Source organism: Oncorhynchus gorbuscha, linkage group LG18 (genome assembly GCF_021184085.1).
Source record: "Oncorhynchus gorbuscha isolate QuinsamMale2020 ecotype Even-year linkage group LG18, OgorEven_v1.0, whole genome shotgun sequence".
NCBI classification, from domain to species: domain Eukaryota; kingdom Metazoa; phylum Chordata; class Actinopteri; order Salmoniformes; family Salmonidae; genus Oncorhynchus; species Oncorhynchus gorbuscha.
In genome coordinates this window covers 20,703,836-20,724,266 of record NC_060190.1, presented here as the reverse complement: position 1 = coordinate 20,724,266, position 20,431 = coordinate 20,703,836, and the positions used below count along the sequence as shown (strand labels likewise).

Here is a 20,431-nt window from a genome sequence, read left to right as displayed (position 1 = left end):
GAACTGCTGTAACCGAGTCAGGTTTGTAGGCCTCCTTGCACGCACACGCCTTTTCATTTCTGCCCCCAAATGTTCTTTTGGATTGAGGCCAGGGCTTTGTGATGGCCACTCCAATACCTTGACTTTGTTGTCCTTAAGCCATTTTGCCACAACTTTGAAAGTATGCTTGGGGTCATTGTCCATTTGGAAGACCTATTTGCGACCAAGCTTTAACTTTCTGACTGATGTCTTAAGATGTTGCTTCAATATATCCACATAATTTTCCTTTCCTCATGATGCAATCTATTTTGTGTGCACCAATGCCTCCTGCAGCAAACCACCCCCACAACATGATGCTGCCACCCCCGTGATTCACGGTTGAGATGGTGTTCTTCAACTTGTGAGCATCCCACTTTTTCCTCCAAACTAAACGATGGTCATTATGGCCAAACAGTTCTATTTTTGTTTCATCAGACCAGAGTACATTTTTCCCAAAAAGTACAATCTTTGTCCCCTATGTGCAGTTGCAAACTGTAGTCTGGCTTTTTTTTTATGGATACTTTTGTACCTGTTTCCTCCAGCATCTTCACAAGGTTCTTTACAGTTGTTCTGGGATTGATTTGCACTTTTCACACCAAAGTATGTTCATCTCTAGGAGACAGAACGTGTCTCCTTCCTGAGCGGTATGCCGGCTGTGTGGTCCCATGGTGTTTATACTTGCGTACTATTGTTTGTACAGATGAACGTGGTACCTTCAGGCCCTTGGAAATTGCTCCCAAGGATGAACCACAGTTGTGGAGGTCTACAATTATTTTTCTGAGATCTTGGCTGATTTCTTTTGATTTTCCCATGATTTCAAGCAAAGAGGAATTAAGTTTGAAGGTAGGCCTTGAAATAAATCCACAGGTACACCTCCAATTGACTCAAATGATGTCAATTCGCCTATCAGAAGCTTCTAAAGCCATTGACGTAATTTTCTGGAATTTTCCAAGCTGTGTCATGCACAAAAGGAGATGTCCTAACCGACTAGCCAAAACTTTAGTTTGTTAACAAGAAATTTGTGGAGTGGTTGAAAAATGAGTTTTAATGACTCAATTAATGACTTAATTAACAACCTAAGTGTATGTAAACTTCCGACTTCAACTGTATATATCTCATAAAGAAAATCAGCCGTTTCCAGCTACAATAGTCATTTACAACATTAACAATGTCTACACTGTATTTCTGACCAATTTGATGTTATTTTAATCAATAAAAAAAATGCTTTTCTTTCAAAAACAAGGACATTTCTAAGTAACCCCAAACTTTTGAACGGTAGTGTACATCTAAAATACATCTCATCAATGGGGAGGAAAGAGTAAAAGGAATAAAATAGATGACCAAGTAACTTTCATTGATCCAATTATAGTTCATTTTAGCCTGTGTCGCTTTAAAGCATTTTGCCCATAAACCATTTCTTAAAGGGTTAGTTAACCCAAATAACAAAAGCACACATTGGTTTCCTTACCCTGTAAGCAGTCTATGGACAAGGTATGACAGCAATCCATGATATGGTTTAGTTTCCCTGTCATTGTTTCCACATGCTAACGTTTTTCAATTTGTGGGACAAATCCTATTCAAGTCACAGGACCGTTATTAGCATTTTTCGTACATCATGTTCAAATCCTCCGAAAGTATCTAAAATTGATTGTGAAGCTTAACAAAGTCACTGATAGATGTTTTGAATATGATGCACGAAAAATGCTATTATCGGTCCCATGACTTGAATGGGATTTGTGGCACAAACAGGAACAGTCCCAGGGAAACTAAACCAAAGCATGGATTGCTGTCATAAACCAATATGTTATTTTGTAATTTGTGTGAATGTTTAAAGCAGAGTTAAAACTGCTGAGCCTGTTTTGTTTATCTTAAAACTCCTTTGCGTAGGGATGGATTTTATATGGTTTGGTACACCATTCCATTCCTCTGCACCAGTGTTAAGGAAATAGCTTTTTCCAGCCATGCTCCTATAGTGCAGCGGTCTGATATTGGCAACACTGCCTCTGGTGTGATGGCTATGAGAGTCTAATGAATTTAAAATAACCAGACAAGTAACTGGGGGCAAGGTCATGTAGAACCTTTTTTATTTATTTAATTGATCTGCACCACCCGGAGGTCAACTGGAAGCCACTTCAGTTCCCTGAAATTATTAGGACAAATATGCATCCCAGGGCTGAGCTTGAGTATAATGATCATCAGTTGGTTTGGGGCCATTTCAACTTTGTTCTTCAGATTTGTTTTATGCCACTGGACCATGAGATACAAGCATAGTCATAGTGGAACTGGATCAGAGATGTTGCCAGGGTCTGCATAGTAGGCTACTGTTTAAGAGAGGATGCTAGCATGTTGCTTTGTGTGGAGAGCGCTAGCTACACAAGTTGTGGCTAAGCTAAATGACCATTTAATGATTATTACTAGCACTGTATAAGAACAGTGGACGCCACATTGCTAGGCTGTGTGTGGAAAGCTCTAGCTTCACATGTTATGGCTAAGCTTAATTACCTACAAATATACTGTATTATTACTAGTACTGTAGAAAGGATGCTACGTTGCTATGTGTGGAAGGCATTAGCGACACAGGTTGTGGCTAAACTAAATTACCATACTATATTATTACTAGTCCTGTATAAAGACAGGTTGTTACATTGTTAGCGTGGAAAGCGCTACCTAAACGGGTTGTGGCTAAGATAAATAACCAAATGATCATATTATTACTAGTACTGTTATGTTGCTCTGTGTGGAAAGCCCTAGGATCACAGGTTGTGGCTACGCTAAATGACCAGATTGTCATATTATTACTAATAATGTATAAGGGTGCCGCATAGCTTTGTGTGGAAAGCTCAAACTCCACAGGTTGTGACTAGGCCCATCTGTTAGTGTAACTGGGAGCGGCACTTCTCGCCTCTGTCTCACTCGTGTGACACTCCATCTCTCTCGACGCCCCACCGGCCTTCTCAAATCTCCATCTTCCCCTCTTATCCCCATCCCCTTCATTAATGGCGGTCTCTACAAATAAATAAAATACTTAAGGAGAGTGGAAAAGTTTGGGGAAAAAAACTACACAAGCTCAAGATTCCCATGAAGATTCAGTGCAATACAACCAGAGTTGGGTTCAAATAATTTATCTGGGTTTGATCGGCCTTGCCTAGTGGCAAAAGTGCACTCCAGATAGGCTACAGAAAACAGTGAAAGTATTTGAAAAATGTCAAAGAGTATTAGAATCCAGGTCTGAATGCAACTTGCCTAGTCATCTTACACTTATGCTCCCGAGTGGTGCAGCGGTCTAAAGGCACTGTATCTCAGCGCTAGAGGCATCACTACAGACCTGGTTCGAGTCCAGGCTGTATCACAACCGGCCGTGACTGGGAGTCCCAAAGGGAGGCGCACAATTGGCCCAGCATCATCCGGGTTAGGGTTTGGCCGGGGTAATCAAATCAAAGTTTATTTGTCACGTGCGCCGAATACAACAGTGAAATGCTTACTTATAGGTTCTAACCAATGGCGTGAAAAAAGGTATGTGTGTGTGTGTGTAGGTAAGCAAAGAAATAAAACAACAGTAAAAAGACATTTGAAAAAAGAGTAGCAAGGCTATATACAGACACCGGTTAGTCAGGCTGATTGAGGTAGTATGTACATGTAGGTATTGTTAAAGTGACTATGCATATATGATGAACAGAGAGTAGCAGAAGCCAAAAAAGATGGGTTGGCAGGTGGTGGGACACAATGCAGATTAGCCAATGTGGGGGAGCACTGGTTGGTCGGGAAAATTGAGGTAGTATGTACATGAATGTATAGTTAAAGTGACTATGCATATAAGATAAACAGAGAGTAGCAGCAGCGTAAAATAGGGGTGGGGGGGGGGGGAACACAATGCAAATAGTCCAGGTATCAATTTGGTTACCTGTTCATGAGTCTTATGGCTTGTGGGTAAAAACTGTTGAGAAGCCTTTTTGTCCTAGACTTGGCACTCCGGTACCGCTTGCCATGAGGTAGTAGAGAGAACAGTCTATGACTGGGGGGGCTGTGGTCTTTGACAATTTTTAGGGCCTTCCTCTGACACGGCCTGGTGTAGAGGTCCTGGATGGCAGGCAGTGATGTACTGGGCCGTACGCACTACCCTCTGAAGTGCTTTGCGGCCCATGCCCAATCTTTTTTAGTTTCCTGAGGGGGAATAGGCTTTGTCGTGCCCTCATCACGACTGTCTTGGTGTGTTTGGACCAATCTAGTTTGTTGTTGATATGGACACCAAGGAATTTGAAGCTCTCAACCTACTCCACTACAGCCCCGTCAATGAGAGCTCGGTGCTCCTTTTCCTGTAGTCTACAATCATCTCCTTAGTCTTGGTTATGTTGAGGGATAGGTTGTTATTCAGGCACCACCCGGCCAGGTCTCTGACCTCCTCCCTATAGGCTGTCTCGTCGTTGTCATTGATCAGGCCTACCACTGTTGTGTCGTCAGCAAACTTAATGATGGTGTTGGAGTCGTGCCTGGCTATGCAGTCGTGGGTGAACAGGGAGTACAGGAGGGGACTGAGCACGCACCCCTAGGGAGCTCCAGTGTTGAGGTTCAGCGTGGCAGATGTGTTGCTACCTACCCTCACCACCTGGGGGCGGCCTGTCAGGAAGTTCAGGATCCCTCTGCAGGGAGGTGTTTAGTCCCAGGTTCCTGAGCTTGGTGATGAGCTTTGAGGGTACTATGGTGTTGAACGCTGAGCTGTAGTCAATGAACAGCATTCTCACATAGGTGTTCCTTTTGTCCAGGTGGGAAAGAGCAGTGTGGAGTGCAATAGAGATTGCATCATCTGTGGATCTGTTTGGGCGGTATGCAAATTGGAGTGGGTCTAGGGTTTCTGGGATAATGGCGTTGATGTGAACCATTACCAGCCTTTCAAAGCACTTCATGGCTACGGACGTGAGTGCAACGGGTCTGTAGTCATTTAGGCAGGTTGCCTTTGTGTTCTTGGGCACAGGGACTATGTTGGTCTGCTTGAAGCATGTTGATATTACAAACTCAATCAGGGACATGTTGAAAATGTCAGTGAAGACACCTGCCAGTTGGTCAGCACATGCCCGGAGCACAAGTCCTGGTAATCCGTCTGGCCCCGCAGCCTTGTGTATGTTAACCTGTTTAAAGGTCTCACTCATGTCGGCTACGGAGTGTGATCTCTCATCATCACTCAATACCTAGGTTTACCTCCACTGTATTCACATCCTACCATACCTTTGTCTGTACATTATACCTTGATGCTAATTTATCGCCCCCAGAAACCTCCTTTTACTCTCTGTTCCAGACGTTATTATTCTTATTCTTCTCCTCCTATGTTCCTCTGGCGATATAGAGGTGAATCCAGGCCCTGCAATGCCTAGCTCCACTCCTATTCCCCAGGCGCTCTCTTTTGATGACTTCTGTAACCGTAATAGCCTTGGTTTCATGCATGTTAACATTAGAAGCCTCCTCCCTAAGTTTGTTCTATTCTCTGCTTTAGCACACTCTGCCAACCCGGATGTACTAGCTGTGTCTGAATCCTGGTTTAGGAAGACCACCAAAAATTCTGAAATTTTAATTCCAAATTACAACATTTTCAGACAAGATAGAACTGCCAAAGGGGGCGGTGTTGCAATCTACTGAAAAGATAGCCTGCAGAGTTCTGTCCTACTATCCAGGTCTGTACCCAAACAATTTGAACTTCTACTTCTAAAAATCCACCTCTCTAAAAACAAGTCTCTCACCGTTGCCGCCTGCTATAGACCACCCTCTGCCCACAGCTGTGCTCTGGACACCATATGTGAACTGATTGCCCCCCATCTATCATCAGAGCTCGTGCTGCTAGGCGACCTAAACTGGAACATGCTTAACACCCCAGCCATCCTACAATCTAAACTTGATGCCCTCAATCTCACTCAAATTATCAATGAACCTACCAGGTACCCCCCCAAAGCCTTAAACACAGGCACCCTCATAGATATCATCCTAACCAACTTCCCCTCTAAATACACCTCTGCTGTCTTCAACCAAGATCTCAGCGATCACTGCCTCATTGCCTGTATCCGTAATGGGTAGGCGGTCAAACGACCTCCACTCATCACTGTAAAACGCTCCCTGAAACACTTCAGCGAGCAGGCCTTTCTAATCGACCTGGCCGGGGTATCCTGGAAGGATATTGATCTCATCCCGTCAGTAGAGGATGCCTGGATATTTTTTTTAAATGCCTTCCTAACCATCTTAAATAAACATGCCCCATTCAATAAATTTAGAACCAGGAACAGATATAGCCCTTGGTTCTCCCCAGACCTGACACTGTAAAGTCCATGGAGAATAAGAACACCTCCTCCCTGACTGCCCTTAACCAACACAAAAACATCCTATGGCGTTCTGCATTAGCATCAAACAGCCCCCGTGATATGCAGCTATTCAGGGAAGCTAGAAACCGTTATACACAGGCAGTTAGAAAAGCCAAGGCTAGCTTTTTCAAGCAGAAATTTGCTTCCTGCAACACTAACTCAAAAAGTTCTGGGACACTGTAAAGTCCATGGAGAATAAGAACACCTCCTCCCAGCTGCCCACTGCACTGAAGATAGGAAACACTGTCACCACTGATAAATCCACCATAATTGAGCATTTCAATAAGCATTTTTCTACAGCTGGCCATGCTTTCCACCTGGCTACTCCTACCCCGGTCAACAGCACTGCACCCCCAACAGCAACTCGCCCAAGCCTTCCCCATTTCTCCTTCTCCCAAATCCATTCAGCTGATGTTCTGAAAGAGCTGAAAAATCTGGACCCCTACAAATCAGCCGGGCTAGACAATCTGGACCCTTTCTTTCTAAAATTATCTGCCGAAATTGTTGCCAACCCTATTACTAGCCTATTCAACCTCTCTTTCGTGTCGTCTGAGATTCCCAAAGATTGGAAAGCAGCTGCGGTCATCCCCCTCTTCAAAGGGGGGGACACTCTTGACCCAAACTGCTACAGACCTATATCTATCCTACCATGCCTTTCTAAGGTCTTCGAAAGCCAAGTCAACAAACAGATTACCGACCATTTCGAAACTAACCATACCTTCTCTGCTATGCAATCTGGTTTCAGAGCTGGTCATGGGTGCACCTCAGCCACGCTTAAGGTCCTAAACGATATCTTAACCGCCATCGATAAGAAACATTACTGTGCAGCCGTATTCATTGATCTGGCCAAGGCTTTCGATTCTGTCAACCACCACATCCTCATCGGCAGACTCGACAGCCTTGGTTTCTCAAATGATTGCCTCGCCTGGTTCACCAACTACATCTCTGATAGAGTTCAGTGTGTCAAATCGGAGGGTCTGCTGTCCGGACCTCTGGCAGTCTCTATGGGGGTGCCACAGGGTTCAATTCTTGGACCGACTCTCTTCTCTGTATACATCAATGAGGTCGCTCTTGCTGCTGGTGAGTCCCTGATCCACCTCTACGCAGACAACACCATTCTGTATACTTCCGGCCCTTCTTTGGACACTGTGTTAACAACCCTCCAGGCAAGCTTCAATGCCATACAACTCTCCTTCCGTGGCCTGCAATTGCTCTTAAATACAAGTAAAACTAAATCCATGCTCTTCAACCGATCGCTACCTGCACCTACCCGCCTGCCCAACATCACTACTCTGGACGGCTCTGACTTAGAATACGTGGACAACTACAAATACTTAGGTGTCTGGTTAGACTGTAAACTCTCCTTCCAGACCCATATCAAACATCTCCAATCCAAAGTTAAATCTAGAATTGGCTTCCTATTTCGCAACAAAGCATCCTTCACTCATTGTAAAACTGACCATCCTACCAATCCTTGACTTTGGCGATGTCATTTACAAAATAGCCTCCAATACCCTACTCAACAAATTGGATGCAGTCTATCACAGTGCAATCCGTTGTCGCCAAAGCCCCATATACTACCCACCATTGCGACCTGTACGCTCTCGTTGGCTGGCCCTCACTTCATACTCGTCGCCAAACCCACTGGCTCCATGTCATCTACAAGACCCTGCTAGGTAAAGTCCCCCCTTATCTCAGCTCGCTGGTCACCATAGCATCTCCCACCTGTAACACACGCTCCAGCAGGTATATCTCTCTGGTTACCCCCAAAACCAATTCTTTCTTGGGCCGCCTCTCCTTCCAGTTCTCTGCTGCCAGTAACTGGAACGAACTGCAAAAATCTCTGAAACTGGAAACACTTATCTCCCTCACTAGCTTTAAGCACCAACTGTCAGAGCATCTTACAGATTACTGCACCTGTACATAGCCCACCTATAATTTAGCCCAAACAACTACCTCTTTCCCAACTGTATTTTATTTATTTATTTTGCTCCTTTGCACCCCATTATTTTTATGTCTACTTTGCACATTCTTCCATTGCAAAACTACCATTCCAGTGTTTTACTTGCTATATTGTATTTACTTTGCCACCATGGCCTTTTTTGCCTTTACCTCCCTTCTCACCTCATTTGCTCACATTGTATATAGACTTGTTTATACTGTATTATTGACGGTATGTTTGTTTTACTCCATGTGTAACTCTGTGTCGTTGTATCTGTCGAACTGCTTTGCTTTATCTTGGCCAGGTCGCAATTGTAAATGAGAACTTGTTCTCAACTTGCCTACCTGGTTAAATAAAGGTGAAATAAAATAAAATAAAATCACACAGTTGTCCGGAACAGCTGATGCTCTCATGCATGCCTCAGTGTTGCTTGCCTCGAAGAGAGCATAGAAGCGATTTAGCTCGTCTGGTAGGCTCGTGTCACTGGGCAGGTGAGTGAGGTGAGTGATCGCTGTCCTGATATCCAGAAGCTCTTTTCTTCCGTAAGATACGGTTGCAGAAATATTACTTACAAAATAATTTACAAATATCGCGAAATAAAGTACATAATAGCACAATTGGTTAGGAGACCGTAAAACGGCGGCCATCTCCTCCAGCGTCATTTTGTCCACCTGAAGAGGTAGGCCGTCATTATAAATAATCATTTGTTCTTAACGGACTTGCCTAGTTAAATAAAGACAATGATCCCAAACCCCCAATCAAGTCTACATGAAAATGGCTAAAAAGCAACACATTTGAAGTTTAAGAATGGCCTAGTCAAAGTCCAGACCTAATCCCAAATGAGATGATGTGGCAGGACTTGAAATGAGCCGTTCATGCTTGAAAACCCACAAGTGTTGCTGAGTTACAGCAGTTCTGCATGCAAGAGTGGGCCACAACTCCTCCACAGCGACGAGAGAAACTGATCAACAACTATAAGGAAGCGTTAGGTCAGAGTCATTGCAGCTAAAGGTGGAACAACCAGTTATTGAGTGTAAGGGGGCAATTACTTTTTCACACAGGAACATTGTGTGTTGCATAACTTTGTTTATGAAATAAATGAAATAAGTATGTAATTGTTGTGTTATTTGTTCACTCAGGTTCCCTTTATCTAATATTAGGTTTTGGTTGAAGATCTAATAATATTCAGTATTAAATATGTAAAAATAGAGAAAATCAGAAAGGAGGCAAATAATTTTTCACGCCACTGTATCTACCTCTATCACTCCTGTATCCCTACAAATTGTAAATATGGTATTGGAACTGAGACTGTATGTACAGTAGCTTACTTACGTTCTCATTTTTATTTATTGTGTTTTTGTTCGACCTTGTTATTTTTACCACCACATTGATATTGATTGATATTGATTACTGCAAATCAAGTCAAAAATAACATTTTATTGGTCGTATACACGTTAGGCAGATGTTTTTGCTGGTGTAGCACAAATGCTTACATTGTTGGGTTTAGAGTTGTGCATTAGCATTTCACTGCACTTTTCGAAACCTCCATGCATGCGGTCTCACTTACTTATGCCCTCCCAAGAAGGAACTTCTGGGAGATCCCTCTTCGTAATCCATCTGCAAGTCCTAGGAGAAATGAAGACCGTTACACAAGACAGAAGCCTTATTTCATTTCACTTTGCATGCTCCATTCCTCACGAGTCAGAAAGTCATAACTGCATGACGATGTGTATTAGAAATGAGAAATAAATGAATACGGTTTTGGACCGAAATGAAATCATGACACGTTAAAGCTCCATCTCTTTTGAGTGATAGGTGACTTTGAGGTTTTGTTGTGCGGAGGTGCAATGTAATTCTAGTCGAAATGCAATGTGATTTGCTGTTTGATTTATTCAGTTGGTGAACTTCTATTCATTGGCATGCCCTATGGCAGTCATTCATTCACGCATGCAAATACATCATACCTCTTAATAATAACAATTGATTTGGTTAAGCACGTAATGGATACACACAAGCAAAGAAGATGCTGATTGGTGGATGAGCGGTTTGTTTGAACGTCAAACTAAATACATGTTGGTTGACACTTCATTTAATGGCAGCTACTGTATATGAACCAAACAAATAGTTGTTTATGCTGGACACAATACTTATCCTTACTGGTTACGCCAAAATCACGATAAAATAATTTCTAATATTTACAGTATACATTTGAGATAAGATGCATCGTTGGTTAGACCATAGCCTTAAACTCAGGAAATGAAGTTGATATGACAAAACTTAAAACATATGAGTTGATACAACTACGTATTTAAGTGGGGTAACTCGTCTTTTAAGGTTTCGTTTCTAGGCGCTCTGAGTTCTCACCAACATGTCAAAAGGAGACAATCGTAATAAGGAGAGACGTTATGAGGATTTAGTATAAGGATGACAAATGGCCACGGTCGACGGTAGCACAGCAACTCAGAAATAATGCAGATATCTAATACAGGACATAGTTTACAGTCAGAACAAAACTCAGCAGTTTTGACTCGGCCTTAAACTACAGTTTTCTTTCAAAGATTTAACGTTGCTTAATAAATCAGAAAATCTTGGTAATTATGTCAGTTTAGTCTTAAAATTCTATAGAGTAGGAGGGGTAAATTAAATGGCAAAGGCCTTTTTTAACTATTTTCCCTGAGCTTAAACTCTATCTCCACAGTAAAGACTGGATAAACTGTGTGGATGACACATCTGTCTGAATCAGATTTACCACCTTCTGCCTTTGGAGCGGAACTCTCAGTCATGCAAAACCGCATCGATTTTTTTCACCCCTAGATTATCAGACGAAATTTCATTATTCACCGCTCTGCGTTCTGCTGAGGGAGGGATTTTTCAGAGAGGGAGGGGGCTATAGAGAGAAAGAGAGGGAGGGAAGGAAGGAGAGTTGACAGAAGATCTCAGGCTTTGCAGCTCAGTGACTCTGTCACCTCTCTGCCCTCCTCCATCCCTCACCTCTCATCTCATCTCTCCGTCCTCCCCCTCGTCTGAGTCTGCCATCATTGCGAGGGTGATGCGCTTTGATAACCGTCCCTGTCGCTTTTCTTCCGTTCCTTCCCCTATAATAACGGTCTCTTAGTCACAGAGATGCCGGGTTCTGCGTCCCAAATGGCCCCCTATCCCCTATATTGAGTAGTAAAAGTAGTGACCTATAGGGAATAGGGGGCCGTTTGGGACAAACCAGGTGTCAGCCTTGAACCCAATGTACACAGAATCTCAGAGGGTGCAGTTAAGAAACTGTTCAGCTACCATCTTTAGTGTCTACGTGATGACATAGTGAACAATACAGTGTCTTGCGAAAGTATTCGGCCCCCTTGAACTTTGCGACCTTTTGCCACATTTCAGGCTTCAAACATAAAGATATAAAACTGTCTTTTTTTGTGAAGAATCAACAACAAGTGGGACACAATCATGAAGTGGAACGACATTTATTGAATATTTCAAACTTTTTTAACAAATCAAAAACTGAAAAATTGGGCGTGCAAAATTATTCAACCAAAATTGAACTTTTTTGGCAACAATGCAAAACGTTATGTTTGGCGTAAAAGCAACACAGCTCATCACCCTGAACACACCATCCCCACTGTCAAACATGATGGTGGCAGCATCATGGTTTTGGCCTGCTTTTCTTCAGCAGGGACAAGGAAGATGGTTAAAATTGATGGGAAGATGGATGGAGCCAAATACAAGACCATTCTGGAAGAAAACCTGATGGAGTCTGCAAAAGACCTGAGACTGGGACGGAGATTTGTCTTCCTACAAGATAATGATCCAAAACATAAAGCAAAATCTACAATGGAATGGTTCAAAAATAAACATATCCAGGTGTTAGAATGGCCAAGTCAAAGTCCAGACCTGAATCCAATCGAGAATCTGTGGAAAGAACTGAAAACTGCTCTCCATCCAACCTCACTGAGCTCGAGCTGTTTTGCAAGGAGGAATGGGAAAATTTTTCAGTCTCTCGATGTGCAAAACTGATAGAGACATACCCCAAGCGACTTACAGCTGTAATCGCAGCAAAAGGTGGCGCTACAATGTATTAACTTAAGGGGGCTGAATAATTTTGCACGCCCCAATTTTTCAGTTTTTGATTTGTTAAAAAAGTTTGAAATATCCAATAAATGTCGTTCCACTTCATGATTGTGTCCCACTTGTTGTTGACTCTTCACAAAAAATACAGTTTTATATCTTTATGTTTGAAGCCTGAAATGTGGCAAAAGGTCGCAAAGTTCAAGGGGGCCGAATACTTTCGCAAGGCACTGTATATATGTACTACAGCGTATATTTACAACTAAATATATGCGTAAGATGTTTGCATAATTGTATCTTTAGATTAGATAAAAGCATTGGCTAAATTCCATATTGCAATATTATATTTCTAGGGCACATTGCTGCTGTATGGCCTAATGGGTAACGCTTGACAATAAACAAACCCTACCATATCACAACACATTCATGCAGAGGTTGTGGGGAGGTTGTGAGGCTAAGCGGAGGCCTGTTTTACCGCGGTGCAGCTGTTGTATGTTGGCTGTATGTACTGTTTGTTACGCAAAGCATCTGTGGCGGGCGCTTTGGCAGCACTCCCCTGTCCAACTCGGAGAGTTTGTCCCGATGGGACAAACAATGACACTTTTCTCTATCAACCTCCTTCTCTCAACCGCTCTCTCTATCCCTTCTTCTCTCAACCTCTCTTTCTCTCTCAACCTCTCAAGCGTTCTCTTAACCTCAACATCCCTCGCTCTCTTTGAACCTCTCTCTCTGTGAACCTTGTGCGCTCTATCTAAACATCACACTCTTTCTCTCTGTCTCTCTACACATCGCGCTCTCTCTAAACCTCACTCTCTCTCTAAACCTGGGGCTGCAGGGTAGCCTAGTGGTTAGAGCGTTGGTAACCGAAAGATTGCAAGTTCATATCCCCGAGCTGACAAGGTACAAATCTTTCAGTCCGCCCCTGAACAGGCAGTTAACCCACTGTTCCTAGGCCGTCATTAAAAATAAGAATTTGTTCTTACCTGACTTGGTTAAATAAAAGGTCAAATAAAACCTCACACCCACTCCTTCTCTAAACCACTCCCTTTCTCAACATTACATTTACATTTACATTTAAGTCATTTAGCAGACGCTCTTATCCAGAGCGACGAACATCTCCCTTTCTCAACATCTCCAGCCCTATATCTCCATCCCAACCCCTCTTCCTCTCTCCAGCTCCCTGTCCTCCCTCGTCTGAGTCTGCCATCATTGAGAGGGCGTTGCACTTTGATAACCATCCCCCTCTCTATAAACCTCTCTTCTCTCTTTGAAAAAGAGACGTGTGGCATTGTGACAAGGCCTAAAAATAAAGCCCTTTTGTGCCCCTGTAAACAACAAGCGTATGCTAAAAAGAATTCTACTTACTACAAAATAGGCTAGGGGACGAGTTAGATGTGATATATTTCATCATTTGAACCTGTTTGGTGATTTTTCATGCTGATATTACTGTGTTATTTCATCATCCACGTCAAAAGCAGGTAGGAATACAAATTGATCATACTGTAAGGTATACAGGGCATCAATACATGTGCAGTGATGCATGATGCTTTAATAACCAAAAGGAACTATAGGCTGCAAACTATGTGTTACAAAAGAGAGTACATGTCGCACGGGTTATGTCTTCACGTGCAACAACAACTGAAAGTGTTATGGGATGGCAACGAAAGGAGCAAGACAGCGGGCTTCAGAGTGAAAAGCGTCCAAACGTGAACTGACAACATATGAACTGCGATGAGGATGAGACAACACAAAACGGAGGTCAAATGTGGGCAAAAATAAGAACAAAAGTACCATGTTAGATCTTGCAGTGTAGTATTGTTCTTCCACACAGTCCAAAAAATCGTCAGAGTCGGGCTGTTTAGTAGACAGACCAAGAAAATATAGATTATTCACAGTCATCTGGTAAAAATCACACACACACACAGTATAAAAAAAATGTTGAAGTGTTTAAGTTGTTCTCCGAAGAGGTGGGATGATGGTTGGGTTTAGAAATGTATACACAAATAAAACACACTTAAGGGGTGAGAGACTCAAAAGGCTGGCCAGGGGACCAAAAGGATACCATGCAAGTGGGGCCTTCAGAAAATTATCTTTCATGGACTTGCACTTCTAAAATAAGTGGCCGACCTTCCCCTCCAACAGAAGCACACCAAAGACAGAAGTTGAGAGAGAGAGAAAGAGCGTAGTATTACAAGCCTACGATTTTTGTTGTTGTTGATAAAAACAAAAAAATTAAAAATAAACACTCCTAGCAAAAATAAGTATAAAAATATATTAAAAGTAAATATAATAATATAATATAATAAAAGTCGCCCGAGCGTGTGTGTGTGTGTGTGTGTGTGGGGAGTTATAAGAAAAAAAGCATAAAAGATGAGAACACTTCAAGACTGGAGGATGGGAAAGCACTGTGTACAGACTTTATAACTGTGTTGATTCACACACACATTAAAACACTGTTTAGACTAGGTTAGATATTTCATTGTCGGAAGGGTTCCAAAATGTATTCAACAACGAGAGTGTCTCACCCCTTCGGTATTTTTTAAGTCAACACACAAACTACAACTCCTATCTGTTGACTGTGGGTACGTCCCAAATAACTCCCTATTCCATATATAGTGCACTGCCTACCTTTGGAGCACACATTCTGGGTTTCCAATATAGCTTTGTATGAGGCCTCTGCCATCCCTATTGTGCCACATACAGTTAATATAGTCTATATAACATATAATTCTATAGTTCGCCTCATCCGAAATGCAATGCACAGTTAAGGGATAATAGCAGTGCAATAGTAATAGCAGAAGCCATGGAAATTGTGAGGTTCTGAATTTAAACAGTTGTTATTGTTGCAAAGCGTGATTTGGTTGGTCGAAAAGTGTGAAATGTTGATGGGCAAGCGTGTGTGTGTGTGTGTGTGTGTGTGTGTGTGTGTGTGTGTGTGTGTGTGTGTGTTAGGAGAGTCACTCACTGCTGGTTCATGATGAGGTTCAGTCTCCTTCCTAAGTGGGGGATCAAACTTGACTTGATCAACTATCAGGGTTAAAAAAAAAATTAACAAAGAATTAAACAAACTGCAGTACTAAGAAATGAACACACGACACACTTTGAAATATAGTCCCAGTGGCCTGGCAAATAAAAAATGATCAAAAACGCATGAGTCGAACAGTAACATAAGCACAACATATCGCTAAAGATCGCTTATGGGCATTTTCCTACTAGTGCAGGCACTTTCCCCCATAATACCTGTGGGCACGGAGTCAAAAACTTAATGACAAAGATTTAGACCCTCACATATAGAGTCCCTGAATGAACAGTAAGCAGTTCCCCATATGCCTTTTGCAGATGCAGGGCGAATATAAGTCTCTTGGGAAGTGATGTCTCTGCCACTTTGAGTGACAAAAAGAGAGATAAGGAGGGAGTGTGGGGGGGAGTGGTTTTCCATATTTAACCACAAGGTCATGGGAAGGACCGATTAGGAAGAAATCTGAAAAGCTTTTGTTACATTGTTATAAACGTGACATTATAGATGTTCTAACGGTTAGAATCTAACCAGTCACAGTGACCTTAGTAGACGTTAGATTATGGCTACTCACTTGAGGCAGTTGTAAAGATGCGTTATAAAGGATTCGTATAATTTCAGCCAGTAGTTTTGAAAGAAGCGCTCACAAGCCATAACGGTTCTCCGAACATTGTGTACAACATCCATACATGTGGGGATGTGCATGTTGGGCTCACCCCGCAACTTCATTGGACAATACTGTGCTGATCTGATCCCGCCTCCCACTATAAACCTTTTTTGACATGCCATTTCTGTATGGACCTCGCTTCACGGGAGCATTGTCATGCAAGAAAAGAGAAGGGCCTTCCCCAAACTGCTGCCACAAAGTTGGAAGAATATAATTGTGCAGAATATTATTGTATGCTGTAGTGCTAAGATTTCCCTTCACTGGAAATAAGAGGCTTAGCCCAAACCATTAAAAACAGCCCAGACCATTATTCCTCCTCCACCAAACTTTACAGTTGGCACTATGCATTGAGGCAGGTAGCGTTCTCCTGGCATCCACCAAACCTGATTTGTCCTTTGGACTGTGATTCATTACTCCAGAGAACGTGTTTCCACTGCTCCAGAGTCCAATGGCGTTGAGCTTTACACCACTCCAATCGATGCTTGGCATTGAGCATGGTAATCTTAGGCATGTGTGTGGCTGCTCGGCCATGGAAACCCATTTCCTGAAGTTCCTGATAAAAAGTTATTGGGCTGACATTGCTTCCAGAGGCAGTTTGGAACTCGGTAGTGAGTGTTGGCAACGGAGGACAGGAGATTTTTACGCGCTAATTCCGAGGTGCATATTGAAGATATTGGAAGACCCGTCTATCTAGTTTTGTCAGTCAACAATATGAGAAGACCTAACGAACAGCGACAGCACTAGCCTATGTCAATCTACTGTCCCCCATAGTACAAAGTTCAACCTATTCTATTCTGTACGAGAAATAAATATTCCAAACATAGTCTGGGACAGTTGTGGGATGCGATAGATCCCAAATTAATACAACCCCTAGCATCCCCCCAAAAAATGTTTTTGCAATGTGGCTGACGCAACAGATCAGAACGTTTAACTTAAAATGCGGATAAACTATTAGGCTATTTCTTTCCATTATAAGCGCTGCAATGCGCACATGGTAGTAGGCTATAAGCGTAAATGTTCCATTAGCGGAAAACACCATTCTCAAAAGTGACAGCAAATGCAATTATGCGTGTAATGCTTTTATTAAAAAGGTGAATTTCTATGGTGAAAATGATCTTCCCCAAACTTGAAACTTACACGCTACTTATGTATGCCAGTTAGGCTCTACACCCCTTGAAAAGCGCATTAATACTATTTTTCGCCACTTTAGTTGTGAAACAAACCTTACTAAAACATACAGGCCTATGGGCTAGGCTATTCTTGATTTAATACTGTCTTTACATATACTAAATAATATATGTGTGAAATGTGTTTTTATTTAGAATGGATCATTATCAGGCACCGGTCTCGAAACAGGGGCAGCGGGGAAAAAATACATGTAATCTATGCACTTAAATAGAGGATGCTTTTCCCTGTGGTTTATTTTCATGCCAGCTAGGTACTCCTGTTTTAAATATAAGCAATGTGCTTAATATTAGGAAAGTTGACAAATAAATACAGTAGGCCTAGCCAATAGAAAGCTGATCCTCCTATTTTTAATAGAGGCCATTACTGTTTTCTCGCACAATTGCATAGCCTATTGAAATGTTGCGCAACATTAGCTCATGGCCTCTCATGAAGTGTTTGATTAGATTTTCGAATACATTTGCATTGATGTCAGAGCGATTAGAAGGACAATAGAATGCTGAGTACCAGGCAGTTAGCAAGTTTGGTAGACTACTAATGACCATCAGAGGTATCAGAGCTTGGAGAAGCCTAATTACCGTGACTAAAGGGTCATGTGGAATTTGACTGCCTTCATGACTCGTGACCGCCGGTGTGGCGGTAATACGGTCACCGCAACAGCCCTAGTCATGACTGCTTACAACATACTACGGCATGCTAATGTCACTCTCATAACAGTCTTATACCAGAGGGATTAAGACAAATGCTACTGAAGACACTCACAGTTGATCTCGGAGAGTGTCTTCCCTTCTCGTGTGTTCCCGGAGCGAATCCGATGCGGCACAGGTACAGGAGGCTGTCAAAACAGATAAAGTGGAGTGAGGGAAACAATAAAACACTAACTAGCCTGGTCCCAGATCTGTTTGTGCTGTATTGCCAACTTTTATGGTCATTGTCAGCCCAAACTGTTCAGGGACCAGGCCAGTAATACATTAGTCAAAAATGTAGTATTTTTGGATGCAGGCATTCTGACATACATTCCACCTACAGTACCGTTTATGAAAGCGTCACAAAAACCCTGTAAATTGTATTTTCAAGTATTGTGTGGCAGTTTTATGAAATGGGAATGCTGGTCATCGGCAGGGACTGGGGAATTTGTCAGGATCAAAAGAAATATGAAAGGAGCAAAGCCTTGGTAAAAAGTTCAAGGAAAACCAGCCTGTCTTCTGAAAACCTAGAGAGTTATATTTTTCAGCGAGGCAATTACACACATTGTTATGCCAAAGACACACCAGAATGGCTTTCCAATAAGTGGAGTGATCCTGACTGGTTTAGTCTCAGTCCCGAATTAAATCTGCATGAAAATCAGAGATACGGTTTAAATATTCATGTCCATCAATGATTCCTAACCAAATCTACAGAGCTTAAGCAATTTTGACAAACTTCTTCTATTTAGGAATGACGGAGGACACTGTGTTCTTTGGGACCTTCAATGCTGCAAAAATGTTTTGGTACCCATCCCCATATCTGTGCCTCAACACACGGTCACCTCACGGATGATCAATGGAAACAGGATGCACCTGAGCTCAATTTCGAGTCTCATATCAAAGGGACTGAATACTTATGTAAAGTAGTGCACCATATAGGGAATAGGGTTCCATTTGGAACACTCAGGTGAGTCACATATTCCTGGCAACCTTCCATGTTTCCCTGATTAAAAAGGCTGGTGTAAAAATAACACCACTGAATGTCGCACTTTGATGACACATGCGTAATGAAAATGGCCCTTCTGGGTGGGGGGTCGCTAAGCCCTGTGGGGAAAATCAATAAGTGTGCATCCCAAATGGCTCCCCATTTCCTATATAGTGCACAAATTCTTTCTATATAGTGCACTAATTTTGACGGCAGTGCACTACGTAGGGACCAGGGTGACACTTGGCAGCGGCCAAGGTAGTCCCAGGATGGCTTCCACTGTTATTTATTTAGCAGTGTGTCCTCCCTCGTGCATCAGAGGACATGCACTTTACTTTATGTGAAGGGCTCACAGTGGAACTGACAGTTCCAGGGCACAAAATGACAGTTGAATGACATCCTTCACTGCGTGCTTGTTTTGAAGAAGAGACTAAAAGCATTTAGCCAAACCGTCGGAAACGAAGGGCGGTTGAAGGACCTTCACCAGCATATATTATAGGATCATTCTAGTCTGTATTTTAAATGTTATTAATTTAGCAGATGCTCTTATCCAGTAGTGAGTGCATACATTTTTCATACTTTTTCTTGTGATCCCCCGTGGGAATTGAACCCACAACCCTGGCGTTACAAGCGCCATGCTCCACCAACTGAGCCACACGGGTCTACAAATAGCATTTGGTTCCAATTTACAGTAAGTGTCTCCGATACCTTTTGTATTTACATGTAGAGCTACAGTATCTACACTGTAATTACACTACCTGATGTAAATATGTATTATGGTCACCCACTGTAAAGTGGGACTAAGTACTCAAAAGGTTTAGCATACATTTTAGCTTCAGCAAGGACCCAATGGTATCACACCATTCTCCACGTCAAACCATTTCAGCACACGTCTATTTCTGAAGTAACACCCAAACACACTTCTCATGCACAAAACATCTATGTCCACACAATCTAATTTACCAGAGCAGGCAAACACAGGCCCACAATGCCTCCACACACACACACACACACACACACACACACACACACACACACACACACACACACACACACACACACACACACACACACACACACACACACACACACACACACACACACACACACACACACACACACACACACACACACACACACACACACACACGGTACCTCTCTGCCAACGGCAATACGTGGGAGTTGCAGAGAAAGGGAGGGGTCAACAGGTTGAAACACACGCCAGTATGAGCCAAACGACCCTCTTGTATTTCGACTAAGGGCGAAGGAGAGAGGCAGATACACTCAGCCCAACTGATGAGAGGAGATGAGGAGGAGTAGAGTGAAATTGCCCTTAGATGCTGATCTTCAGGTCAGTTTTGCATTTCCCCCACTAATGGTTAAGGTTAGGATTGGGGGAAGGGATCATAGATCTGTACCTGGGGGAAACTTTACCCCAGAGCAGTTGGGGACAGGGCAGGGGGTGAGTTGGCCTAAATAATTCCTTTAAAGCACAGAGTCAACACCTACAGACAGGTATTATGGAC

The 20,431-nt window shown here is 42.6% G+C and overlaps 1 protein-coding gene across 2 annotated transcripts in view; it reads right to left on the bottom strand.

Moving 5' to 3' along the window:
- The window catches only part of LOC124002571 (mitogen-activated protein kinase kinase kinase kinase 3-like), an 81,292-nt gene that overhangs the window by 14,946 nt on the left and 45,915 nt on the right, over positions 1 to 20,431 (bottom strand). The window contains exons 13-16 of one of the 2 annotated variants that reach the window (XM_046310062.1): positions 17,997 to 18,069; positions 15,332 to 15,393; positions 14,158 to 14,220; positions 9,869 to 9,927 (exon numbers count right to left, since the gene is read on the bottom strand). In XM_046310062.1, coding sequence (XP_046166018.1) covers positions 9,869 to 9,927; positions 14,158 to 14,220; positions 15,332 to 15,393; positions 17,997 to 18,069 — 257 coding nt within the window. The remainder of the gene's footprint in view (positions 1 to 9,868; positions 9,928 to 14,157; positions 14,221 to 15,331; positions 15,394 to 17,996; positions 18,070 to 20,431) is intronic. The other variant, XM_046310063.1, reaches the window with a different exon arrangement.